This window comes from Typopeltis vanoorti, chromosome 14 (assembly GCF_054136105.1).
Source record: "Typopeltis vanoorti isolate ZY-2024b chromosome 14, IOZ_Tvanoo_1.0, whole genome shotgun sequence".
NCBI lineage: Eukaryota > Metazoa > Arthropoda > Arachnida > Uropygi > Thelyphonidae > Typopeltis > Typopeltis vanoorti.
The window spans coordinates 23,261,581-23,275,801 of record NC_143562.1 but is presented as its reverse complement, the minus strand read 5'-3'; the positions used below and the strand labels follow the sequence as shown (position 1 = coordinate 23,275,801).

Sequence of the window (14,221 nt, the reverse complement as noted above, 5' to 3'; positions counted from 1 at the left end):
GGAAAAGGGAGAAGATACCATTCAGGACCTGATGGTATCTTCTCCAATATCTAATGGCAAAACTTGCCAATATCTAAGCTAATTAAAATTCGTTTCTCTTGCAAAAGATCACAAGAGGTATGCAACATGCTATTTTGGATATAGGAGGAAGATCATTGGCCTTGGTTGTATAATAATAATACTGAAATCAGAAAAGAAAAGATTCCTCATAAACTAAACAGCCACCTTGTGGATTTTATGTCATATTATGGCTATTGTTAATGAAAAGTAACACACTACCATCAAATATATATATATAAGAACAAATAGTGATTAAATTGGGTATAAAATCAAAGTACAAAATATTTATTGAAGCATACCCATCTTTTCTTCTAGCTTTATATACATGACCATATGTTCCTCTTCCTACTTTACATCCTTCATATTCAAATAAATCTTCTACTTTGGCTCTTTCTGATGCTGTTCTCACTTTGAAGTCATAGTCCATCATTTATGACAGGATAAAAATTCTGGAAAAAAAAAGATAACATTAAGCATTACTATTATTATATGATATCTTCAAGAACTCACTGTGGGAGGATACACTACTCCACTCATCTTCTCTACTTAATTGTCCAACTACACATAAATAACACTACTGCCATCAATGCACAACGCTTGTTGCCAATCACTATCAATAGTATTTTCTATCTGTTTATTACATGTGTTCTTTTAGTCAATATGCCTGTATGCAAGATGAAAAACCAGAGTTTCCAGGAGAAAAAAATCCTGCTATCTCCTTATGGGATCAGCTAACTCACCTTCAATTAAGAAAGCACATATAAAGATTGAGCCTTTGTAGCTCAATCAGTATAGATCATAGGTGCCCAAAGTGGGCGTTACCGCCCCCCCAGATATTTAAAAATTAATTATTTTCGTGATTTTGTGATTAGATAATCATTTAAAATTTAAATATTGCATTTTAATTCATCTTATGCCCGTCTTACACGATCAGCTTTTTTATCAATTTTCTATTTCAATTATTTAATCAGTTGAAAATTTACTATGTCAGATAGAAATAAATGTCAATGAGAAAATAGAGCATGTATATATGTGTGTATAATAGGGGGACGTTACAAAATTTATGTCTTGCAAAGTTGGGCAGTGGCCCGAAAAAGTTTGGGAACCTATGGTATAGATGAAGCCCTTTGGTCGGAAGGACCCGGATTCAATTCCCATCAGTGATGTGAGGAACCTTTATCTGGTCTCTTTTGACTAAAAGTGAGTTAGCCTGTCTCATACGGAGGTAGGGAGTTTTTTCACCTGGAAACTGGGGTTTTTTGTTCCCCCAGAACAGGCAAACCAGCCCCGTGAACACACATGATTTACAGTCATGAATACATCCCAGCTATATTCCAGTCCTGAGCCCAGATAAAACTGGGCGGATTGGGGAATGCATTGGTGAACTACCCTGTAAAAATGTCACCAGGAATACTTTGTGGGCAAGCCCACAAAGTCACTTACGGTCGGAAATGACTGAAAGGGAAAATCAGATCAGATCAAAAGATTCCTCTTATCATAAGAATCAAATTCAGTTCTTTTCCAACTGAAGGGTGCAAACATATTGTTCTTCCAATTGCACAGTGGAGGCACTATAAAGTAGTAAAAATATAATAGTCAGATTCTAAATGAATAGTTTCTAGAAAATAAATTTTTGGATCGCTGAACTGCTGAAAATGCAATAAAAGTGAACAAAGAAATCTTGAATGTATTTAAAAATATCAAACATTTTTTCTAATTATCTTTCAACTTATTTAACACAATACTAATAAAACCTATATAACAAATGATTGTATAGTTCATATTGTATGTTTAATGTTAATAATCCTCCAAGACATGATTTATTATGAAAAAAAACAGATCCACATTTTAAAATAATAATAAAAGTAAATATTTTAAGTATTCCAAATTTTAATAATATGGAATGTTAAGACTTATAATTTAATATTTTGGAACACAGTTCATAAAACTCTTTTCCCATTTTTTAATATTTTCTAAACAATATTTAACATTTAGTTACAAAGCTAATGGAACAGCTACTGCACTAATAATATCAACCTAACAGGACCTGATAATAGAGCTTCTGAGCTGCTGCCCAAATATTAACAACCTGCCAGAACTGATAATAGTTTGAGTATTGTGATTTGCTTTCATTTCATTAAAAATCTAGAGTAGTAACCTTATCAATTTCAGTATTGTGTTTGGATTATATGGCATGTAACAATATTTCAGTAACAGGATTTTTGTTGATATTTTTTCTTTACAATCTGATGTGAAGCACACCCCAACTCAACATCACCAGAGTTAAAGATCAGTACTATCAACATAAGAAGCCTGAATGGCAAAGAAATGGAGCTAGCTGAGGAATTAGATAAGTACCAGATCAACATAATAGGGGTGACTGAAATAACAACAAAAAAAAAAAAAAAAAAAAACTGGTGAGATCTCTGAGCAATAAATACAAAATGTTATATTCAGGCAATGACAATCAAGGAAAAGAAGGAGTAGCCATTGTATTCAACACTAAATACAAGGCTAATCTTCTTGAATGGCAGGCAGTCTCAAGTAGAGCGATATGGGCTAATATCAGAATGGGGAATTGGACAATGAGACTTATATGTGCCTATGGTCCCACAGAAGGTTCTACTAAGGTAGAAGTGGAGGAATTTTTTGATGCTTTAGAAAAAGCAACTGACACGATGAAAAAGGAAAAGTTGGTCCTTGTTGGGGATCTAAACAGCAGATTAGGAAATGATTGTCAGACATACAAAAATATTTTGGGAAAATTTGGAGAAAAGAGCAAAGCTAATAATAATGGCGAATACCTGTTGGATGTCTGCTCAGGACATGGACTGGTTATTACTAACACCATGTTCCAACATAAAAATGTGCACAAATTCACATGGAGAGTAGCAGCAAGGAATAAGAAAAGTCTCATTGACTATGTTATTGTTGATAGTGATGTCTTCTCCCTGCTGCAGGACACCATACTGTACAGAGTACTTGAAATTGAAAGTGATCACTATTTAGTCTTGAGCAGAATAAAATTGAATTTCATATTGAAAAGAATAACATGTAAGAAAGTTTTAAAGCAAATAAAAGTTCAGCAGCTCTCAGATGTGAACTGTAGACTAAAATACACAATTATTGAAGAAAAAATGAAAGCGTTCGAGAACAGCAACCAAACCTTGGAGATTCAGTGGCAAGGTTGTCTGCAAGGATAGAAAAATCAGAACTCCATGGTGGACACAGGAAGTTAAAGAGGCAGTGAAGGAAAAGAAGAAAGCATATCAAAAGTTCTTGGCAAATAAGTCAGCTTTTGCTCTTAGAGAATACAGAGACAAATGTAAGAAAGCTAAACACTGTGTAAAACTAGCCAAAGTTTTACAAGCAAAAGTCATAGGAGGACTTTGACAAGAACATAGAAAATAAATATCAAGAAGGTGGTAAGATATTCTGGAGGTTGTTGAAGAAGCTTAGAAATGGAGGAAAGAGTGCTGTAAAAGGAGTTAGAGATGATAAAGGTGACATGAAAACAGAAGAAAAAGATATCCTTGAAGTATGGAGTAATTAAGGGAAGTGGAAAACAACAACCAACTGCATTTTTTAGACATCTTGATTAAGAAACAATCAAATAGTGTCAAATTATCTATTTACAGAAAGCCCACAGATACTGGAACATATCTTCATTATACTTCAAACCATCACAAGATACACAAACTGAGCATTATCCACATGTTGAAATATAGGACTAGAAAGTTTATATCAGAAGAGGAGGATACACAGACTGAACTCTCACTAATAGTGAACACATTATCACAAAATGGATATCCTCAAAACATCATCAAAAAATATCTATACGGTGACAACCCCAGACAAGAAGAATCACGCTCTCAGCACATTTCTACTGTAGTGATCCCTTTCATCGTCAATTTCTTATCAAATAGCCAGAATGCTAAGAGCCTACAACATCAGAGCTTCAAACCAACTACCAGCATCAGACAAGTTTTAGGATCCCCAAAAGATAAGGTGCCTTTCTACAAATATCCAGGAGTATATTACATTCCTTGCTCCTGTGGTCTTGCCTACATCGGACAAACTTCACGGAGTTTAGAAATCAGACAAAAAGAACATGTTGGTGATGTAAACCACAACAGAAGTATCTCTTCCGGCTTAGCACATCATTTCTGTACATCTAACCATACGATAGAGTGGCAAAACAGCTCCATGCCATATCTGGATGACGACTACAGACATAGTTTATTAAAAAAAGCCACAATAGTGTTAATAACCAGTGGAAACCTCAACAGAAATCAGCGTGCAATCTTAAACAGTTCGTGGAAAATCCTGATCCTCTAAATCAATCTGAACTACAGCTAGCCAGTAATCACATTACACGTTTACAACAAACACGCATGCGTCATAATGAATAAGAACAATAAGTCCTCTCTGTCACACAAACGTGTAACCTTAGCTACTAGTTGGTTTACAACATTTTTTTATGTTCCTTTCAATTTGCATTTACTAGTTTTTATGTCTCCGTAAACGCCTTGAAAAAGTCAGACAGTTTGCTGGCAAAACTGGTAGGCTCTAATGTAGTTTGTTTTTTGTAATGGTCAGTAATAATTATTTAATTATTTAATAATTATATAATTTAATTATGGAAAAATTGCTAAATGAAACAAGCAGTGGTAAAAAACACTCAACAGGCATACAGTCAGAAATACATATCCATACTTGAAGTAGAAAAAGCCATCAAAGGCTTGAAATGTGGAAAGCCAGCAGGAGTAGATGATATTCGACCAGAAATGCTGAAGTATGTTGGTATAAAAGTCTTATAGTGACTGCACTGCATAGTTCAGAATGACTGGACAGGGACGAATTCCCGATGATTGGAGTAGAACTCAAATAGTACCAATATTCAGGATCAAAGTTTAGAGGAATGAGGAATTTGTATATATCTAGTGTGTATATTGTAAATATTCTTTGGGTCTTAATAAATAGTTTGTAAACAATACACCAAACTGGGGGGTATCAATGCACTATCTCCAAAAAATTTGCAAAACCGGTGTGCGAGTAATTTGTCATTTTTATGTAATTGCCATGACTCATTGAAAGGGATAGAATTAAAGTAAAGCGGGGAATGTACATACGATACATAGTCTAGCTGTGCAGTCAATAAACAAATAAATTTGCTAGACTATAGAACATGAGAGATAAGACATAGCATAAGCATATTGTGGCAGTCGGAAAGTAAGATGGCTGACCATAATAAGAAAGTTAAAGACAAAACAGGATAGACACAGATATAAGAATGTAACAAATGGCACAGACAACATATATGTAATATAAGTTTTACAAAGCAACCTGTTTAGCCTTGTAATACCGGCAATACTGAGGTAGCTCTATTCCGTTAAGCTTGCTAACTAAATGCTAACTATTATATCTTCCCAAAAAATGTGATAATCTTATATTTACTGCTATTTAGGTTAGGTTCAAAAAATAAGGCTTCCAATTGTCTTTGCCACTGGAAAAAGATCTGTGTTTTTTTTTATGCTCTGCAATGGCAGACTTTTCTGTATCTAGACAGTGGATGCAATCTTGGTTTTCACCTTGGAAGATGCTACAGTTTTAGCTGGAAATATAAATGCCACAAGGGCAAAGACTCTGGCAAGTTCCTGGTGATAAATACACTCTTTATATTCACCTTCCCATACACGAGATGGTGTTTTTTCCAGCATTCAATTTCCTGTCTATCTTCATTTCTAACTTGTATATCAACTTAACATGCAGCAACTTGTTAAATACTTTCCAAAGTCCAAAATTATCACCACAAGTCTCATTATCTACTACATTCATCGCTATTATAAAATGCAAGTCGAATGTTAAAGCAAGACCTTCTCTTTTAAAAACCCCATCAAACAATTCTGTATTCTATCTAGTCTTAAAAGATCTTGCAGGACTGGTTAGGATGCAGACTGGTCTATAACTCTGAAACCTAATCTTAGCAATATTCTTGATCAGTGGCACTATTTTGCATTCTATCCATTCCTTTGAAATGTAGTCTAATGAAAGGCAATCTTAATAACTCATTAAGCAACAGGTTCCAGGGTCAAGTCAAATCCTTTATATAAAAAGCAGCAATATGAGATGAGACTGGCCAATCAGGTCAAAGATAATCCAAGGGAATTCTATGCAGGCAGTCAAGCAGGAGGAAGAATACTCATAATCATGGAAGTATGGTAAAGTCTATGTGCAAAGAATCTAGTCTTGTCTCCTCTCCCGTGCAACACTTACACAGCCACTCCCAAACAAGAGTAGTTTGGCATTATAACAGTGCTAAGTGGGACAGCCTCCATGAATTTTATGCCTCATTCCCATCATTGGAGACTATTGTTTCTGGCCCTTCAAGGTTGGAGAGTGGATATGCTAACCACTCGGCCAACCAGGCCAGCATTACTATACACACATCTAATATATATAAAGGGGATATCATGCTAAGCTTCAACTGCATCACGAGTTAATCCAATAAAAACTGCAGTTCTTTTTGATAAATATGCATCACTTAACATGCTTTATAATTCATTTTTTGATGAATTATTCATTTGATAATTTTTAGTTTCAGTGAATTGTGATTTTTCAATGATTTGTCTTTTGATAAATTGTGTTTTCAATTAATTGCCATTCAATGAATTGCTTTTTTTTTTGAGAAACTGACTTTCGACTGATTTAGATTTTTTTCTTCAATTAACTGTTGTTCAATTTATGTTTTATTTGATTAATTGCCTTTTTGATAAATTGCCTTTTGGTAAATTGTCATTTGATAAATTGTCTTCTGATGAATTGTTTTTGGTGAATTTTCTGAATACCTACTATGAGATATCCTCACTACTGTACAACCAATATTAAGATTAAGTTCAGATATGTGGTTTTTATTTCAAACCTTTTTTTTTTAGTTATAAGAGATACTAAATAACGAAGTATAATGAACATTTAATACTTACCTTTCTTTACCCCGATGAAAGAGAAAACAACTGCCAACTGTGTTGAGAACAAAATATCCAGCCTGATCAAGTCATGTACCATTGAATTTCTGATTGAATGAAAATTTTATATATATTTTTTTTTTATTATTCCTACTCTTAATAACAAAAAGAATAACTAATATTAAGCACAATTATAGACAAACATGTGTAGATCCCATACCACATAAAGAAACACAAACTGACATAATCAAATTTAAATTACTTTAAGTAAATTAATAATATTAGTGACAAAAATTTCATAAACATCAAATTCTTCATGCAGAAGTTGGCTCGTGTTATGAAGATTAGCAGACCCACATTCATTCTTATTTATCATGAAAATTTTTCTCTCCATATATATATATATATATATATATATATATATATATATATATATAAAGCAGTCAGAATGGATAATGTTTTGCCATGGAGGATTTCTGTGTATCCTATTGCTGAGTGCATCGATGCTAAAGATTTACTTTTGGATTAAGAACTGAACTGATTTTTAGACAAAATGAAATATCAAACATCAAACTGCCAAATCTCAGCTGATAGTGAGTTTACATAAATTAAGGGACAAAGTGAAAAATCATGCATAATATAACCATATTAAACTTCCCAAAATTTGGGAAACTTAATTCTTAGGCATCTTGTGCAACAACACACCCATAGAGGGAGCTCCTCATACTAGTTTTCATATAGTCTATCATTTTTTCCACTTATTGTTTCTTGTGTGTTTTTATGTTATTACAATTTTAGCATTGCATTGTATTCCTGAAGATGTCTCTGTAACAGAGACGAAATATTGAAATGATTAAACTTACTGTTTAATTATTTCTCTTTATACTGTAGTTATTCCATTAAATTGTATTACGAACATAAGCCAGCACCTAAGCATGAATACCAGAAAACTCATGATAACTCAAAAACTGTATGGTGAATTATTTTGATTTAGTATGATATAAGATGCAAACGAAACATCCACAAAAATTAAAAATAGTTTAATTTGGTAAACAAATGAATACATGAAGCCAATTGTCAAAAACAAGAGGTCAAAATGGGATTGTCAAAGTGCCATAATAAGGAATATGGTCACTCCTCACAGCAATCACAATGATGTTCCATACTGTTTATAATGGTGTCCAAGAGCTCAGTTGGTAATAATCATTGCTCCTGAGAAGCTCTCCTAAGTCCCTCAAGGTTTTGGAGAGGGGTGGATGTTGAAGGGGGGATGGGGACAATACATCTACTTCGAGCATTCCAGACATGCCAACATGATTAAGATCAAGAGACCACCTAACTGGCCAGTCTATGGGCTTTGCTCAATGAGAGCAAGCATTATTATCTTGTAGGATAAATGTTTCACCTATCTCACCAGCACATGGATGAACACAAGGATCCATGACCACATCTCTATAACTTGTAGCATGTCATGGTTCCACTAGGAGGCATATACAGATTTGTGCATGCATCCATCCAATGAGATGTCTCCTCAATCACACTACCTCCACCGTTAGTGTCCCTTTCACAGATATTAAAGGAATGATAATGTGTCCCTTCTAACATTGACACTAGGCATGCTCTCCTCTTAAGAAAGCCAAGGACATGCTATCATCCCTCAATATCTATGAATGGAATACTAATGGTCGACGCACCAACCTTTTATTTGCTTCCTAGCAAATCCGTAGAGATGAAATCTTATGTAGGATATATGTAGAATATCTATATTAAAATTCAGATACTCATGCAAGACAATAATGCTCATCCTCACTGAGTGAAGCTCATGTGCTAGTATCTTCAAAAAGAGACTACTGTACATAAGGGCTGGCCAGCCAGGTCTTCTGACCTTAATCCTATTGAGTATGTTTGGGATGCTGCTCTACATTTTGCTGCTCTCAATCTCCTCCCCAAAACCTTGAGAGACTGAGGAGAACTTTGCAGGAGCAATGGTTGTTATTACCAACTGAGCTGCTGGACACCATTCGAAACCATATGAAACATCGCTGTGAGTGGTGTATTGCTGTGAGAGGGGTGACCACATTCTTTATTGAGGCACTTTGACAATTTCTTTTTTTACCTCTTTTTTTTTTTTTTTGGAAAATTGTCTTCACATACCCATTTGTTACTGAATTAAACTATTTATTTACAACTTTTATGGGTATTTCTTTTACATCTCATATCATACCACTTTTATACACTGTATAAAAATTCATCATATATGATGAATTTTTGACTTATCGTGATTTTCTCTTTGTTCCGAAATTTATAGAAACCAGTGCAGTTTTCATAAATACCCCCTTAAGCATACATTAACTTAATTAAATTCACTCACCCGGGATACTTTACAGTGGAGTTACACAATTATATATATATATATGTATATATATATATATATACACACACACACAAACACACATGCACACTGCTCGGAAAGAAGACACTCCCAATGAGATGTCAGCAACCACCTTTTCACCCTAATACAGTGCAACAGTCAGAGTGAAATTGCTGTGAGAAGGAAACTTATGAAGTTTGAAACAAGCATTGTGATAGGATGCAATGTTGCATACCTACTCTATAAATGTAGAGAGTCAACTGCAAGTGTTACTCACAGTAAATGACCCATGACACTAACCAAATGTCATTGTAGGATGCTATGAAAAATAATATGTAATAACTGCCATTCATCAGCTAACGTGTTGAATGTGCAGTTCTGAGCATCGACTAGAACATGAATCTGCACACACAAAAAAAATCAGAACTGAGACTCTCACAACATAGGCTTGCCTGCCCCACATTACCAGCATGCAACATCATCATCAGTGATGCAAAGAGCATGTACATTGGGACATGGAAGCTTGGAATGGCTGTGCACTGCACCCTCAACAGAGTAAATGGATGAGAATGGGTGTGGCAGATGCCCAGTGAATGTCTCTTACCAGAGTTGCTAATGCCAACTATGAAATTTGGAAGTGGTGGTGTGATGGTATGGTCCTGTTTTTCCTGGTTTCGCCTTGGACCTTTGTTTGTGGTGCCACAAACATTGAGTGCCGAGAGGTATCTGAATATTCTGGACAATGCAATGCTTCCTACTTTGTGGCGTTTCTACAGAACTAATCATTGTCTCTTTCAGCAAGGCAATGCACTGTGTCATAAGGCTGCTGCTGTAACTGCACAATTTGTGGACATGAACTCGCCACACTTGAACTAGCCTCCAGAGAGCCCTGATCTCAACCCTACTGAACACCGGGTGAGGTCAAGGAATGTTTGCTCTACAACAGTCCAGGGCCTCATTACATGCCAAAGGAAGAATGGTTCAAAGTGATATATATATATATATATATATATATATATAAAGGATTGCTGCAGTCATCACAGCAAAAGGAGGTCCTACATCTCATTAAGATGGATGCCATCTTAATGAGATATAGGACATCTCATTAAGTGAGTCCCTTATCGCTCAGTGGTGAGCTATAAGAGACTCACCCAAGCCATTTGTTGAATATTTCTCAAATTTGTGAGCCCCTTGTTCTTCTTGTTTATTTTTTTTATTTTTTCAAAAAAAAAAAAGAAAAAAAACATAATTTTTTGAAATATATTAAGAGAAAAACTCATACCTAACATAAGTATCCTAACAAAGTGATTTTATTAAATAAAATATTATAGTTTCTGTTACTACCATTTTATAAATAAGAATTCACTTTTGGTAATCACATATAAATAAACAGGACTATAAAATAATGCCCCTTGATTGGTACCATTGATTATCACTTGAAGTATATAAAAAGTATTTTTATAAACAAAATAAAATAAATTTATTTTGTTTATAAAAAATGCAGACTATTTCATATGTGCGATTATAAAAGATTTTATTCTTATTATATTTTGATAGTTAAAAACTGTTTTTCGTATGTAAGATAACACAGATGATTGTGTGCAAATATTTCATGTTTAGATCATGAAATATTTGATTAAAAATGATAGCCTTTACAGGTTGATTATCCCCTCATACTTTTTGATTGGCATTTAGCTGTATTAATAAACTGTATTAATAAACGTTTTTTGAGTGAAATACGGCTTTTTTTTTGCTCGACGATGTGACCCCTTTGTTAAAATTTCCATAGCTCACCACTGGTGTCATAGCTGTTTGTTTCTCACACTATGGTGTACATTGACTTCTTTCCAAGCAGCATATATATATATATATATATATATATATTGTCTAACTCCAATGCAAAGTATCCTAGAAAAATATTAAGGAAAGGAAATTCTACATTATTTCAGCCTTGGTATCTTTTCTGGGTCTAACTCTGATTGATGAGACCTCAATTAAAATTGAAACTTGTCTGAGTAGTAGCCCTTCCCATAATGCATACCATTATACTATATTATGGGATACTAAGACAATTAATGTACATTACTATATACAAGTAGCCTTCTTCTTTAAGTGCTATTTCCTAATGGAGTTCAGTGATCATCTTTGAATCTTTGAAAATTTACTAAAGATTCTGTCTTTAGTGGCTCTGTGTTCAGTTTAGTCCAGTTTTTTTATACATCTAGCCATGATATTTTTCTCCTTCTGTTGATTTTACCTTCTAGTATTACCTAGACAATGTTATATTTATGGTTTCATTAGATGTCCTAAGTAAGCAGTTACTTAGTATTAATTCTCAATTTTTATTTATTCTTCTCAGTATATCTTCATTCTTCACCTTTTCTGTCCCTTGAGCATTATTCTAAATATTCACATTTCAAAGACTTCCAGATTTTTTTACTGTATTTGCCTTTAACGTCTATGTTTCAACTCCATTTAGTAAACTTCATCATTCATATTCATAAACATTGACATAACTTAAACATTGAAATTCATACTTGAATTTCAATGTTTAAGTCATTGTTACATAAAATGGGTTTCATGTTGATAAAGGACTTCTTGCAATTTTGATTCTTGATCTTATCTCTATTTCATAGCCCATACTTTCATTTAACCAGAATCCCAGGGCATTTGAATTAGTTCAATTGTTTGATTTTACTTCCATTTAGAATTAAGTCAGCTGTTATTGAAGGATTGTTGCTTATTATCATAAGTTTTTTTTTTTGGTGTTAATTTTTAAGCCCATTCCTGTGTTTTCTTTGTTGACACATTCTAGGAGTAGTTGAAGATCTTGAATATTTGTTGTAACTAAAGCAGTGTCATCGGCATAGTGTTAGGTTATTTATTAATTGGCCATTTTTGATTACTCCGTCCTTTCTTCTTTCTAAGGCCTTGAGAAATAAGACTTCTAAATGTTAAACAGAAGTAGAGATAGTATACATCCTTGTCTCACTCCTCTTTCACTTTTGATATTGCTTGTCCTGATGTGGTCGGTTAGAACAGATGCAGTCTGGCCCCAGTAGAGAAGTTTTTTAATGATTCTAACATCCTTATCATCTAGGCCAGTGCTTCCCAAACTTATGGATGTAAAGGTCCCCTTTGGAAAAATTAAAATATTTTATGGCTCCCCCATCGAAAAAAAAAAAAAAAAAAAATCATAATACAGACATATGTTATTATAATATTCATTGTATTTATAGTCAAGATTTTGCATTTGTAAGCTTTTTTGTGCTTCTCATCAATAACTTCGAAATTAAACTTATATGAATATGCATATATTTACTAATATTCATTAAGCGCCGAAATATGCAGGAAGCAAAATTTGTAAACCAACACCACTGTGTGATTTTTTCTATTAAAATATAAAAATAACAAAAAAGAAATATAAATAATAAAAATTAAATACATTTCTTTTAAGATTAAAAAAAAAAATAAAAAGAACTACTTAGTCTTAAAACATTTTAAATTTGTTTTCATTATTTCAAGGCCCTCTAAACAAAACAGCCCCCAAGGGGGCTGCAGCCCACAGTTTGGGAAGCATTGATCTAGGCCCAGTTGTTCTATGGTGTTTATGAGTTTATTACGAGGGTGGTCTGAAAAGTTCTCAGTCTAGACCATAGATGGCAACACTATCAGCAAGATTTTTTTTTCTAAGTTGGTACATTTGTCATAGGCATCCATGTGAAATTGCAAGTCATTCTATCAAGTAGTTTGTTTTATATAGCTGTCTGAAGCAAAAGTGTTGTCTGCCCTTGAAATGGATAAACTTGAGTATCATGTGGTTATAAAATTCTTTATAAAAGAAGATTTAATGCCAAAGGAAATTCATTCGAAGTTCATAAAAGTTTATTATTATTATTATTATTTCGGACAACTCCAAAGAGTCGACAGACTCATTGAGGGAGGCCCTAACATCATGTCAAGAACAACTATTCAACATTCACACAGTATCTATCATACCCTGCCTTGAACTCATTCACGGTCATAGCACCCATAACAGACTCTGGCAGCTTATTCCAGTCATTCACCACTCTCCAAGTAAAAAACCTAGCTCTAACACACCTGCTAACCACATTCTTGCCCAGCTTTCATGTATGGCCCCTAGTCCTCCCACCACCAGTCCTATTCTCAAAAATATCTTCTGAATTAATCTTATAGAAACCCTTCAGTAATTTGAATGTCTCAATCATATCACCCCTTTTCCGCCTATCAACCAATTTTTGCAACCAACAAATCTTCAACCTGTTCTCATAAGGTTCATTCCACAGACCTGCTATCATCTTGGTCACTCGTCTCTGGATCCTCTCCACCTCCTCCCCATCAAGAAGAAACCCTGGCGCCCATATTATGGGCACTCTTCTCCTTCGTTTTCGACAATTAAGAAATGTGCTGCCGAGTTTAAACGTGGCCATATCAGCCTTGAAGATGATCCACGTGAAAGACGTCCAAAAAGTGTAACACCAGAATCCGATATGGTATTGGATGACCAGCGAGTCAAAATGAGTGAAATTGATGAGACTATAGGCATTTCAAAAGAACGTGTGGGATATATTTTGCATGAAGAATTGCAAACGAAAAAGCTTTGCGCAAGATGGGTGCCGTGCTTGCTCACAACAGATCAAAAATGCACTCACATGAAAATCTCTGAACTGTGCTTCGATCATTTTAATAAGAATAAAAATGATTTTGTGTGTCAATTTATTACTATGGATGAGACTTGGATTCACCATTACACACCAAAATCCAAACAGCAGTCAAAACAGTGGACAGAAGAAAACAATCATCT

At 34.2% G+C, this 14,221-nt stretch overlaps 1 protein-coding gene across 2 annotated transcripts in view; it reads right to left on the bottom strand.

Annotated features, from left to right (window-relative positions):
* Cdk8 (cyclin-dependent kinase 8) overlaps positions 1-14,221 on the bottom strand; it is a 190,176-nt gene that overhangs the window by 157,675 nt on the left and 18,280 nt on the right. For both annotated transcript variants that reach the window (XM_090403316.1, XM_090403317.1), the window contains exons 2-3: positions 7,044-7,132; positions 360-509 (exon numbers count right to left, since the gene is read on the bottom strand). In XM_090403316.1, coding sequence (XP_090259442.1) covers positions 360-490 — 131 coding nt within the window. In that variant the 5' untranslated portion in view covers positions 491-509; positions 7,044-7,132. The remainder of the gene's footprint in view (positions 1-359; positions 510-7,043; positions 7,133-14,221) is intronic.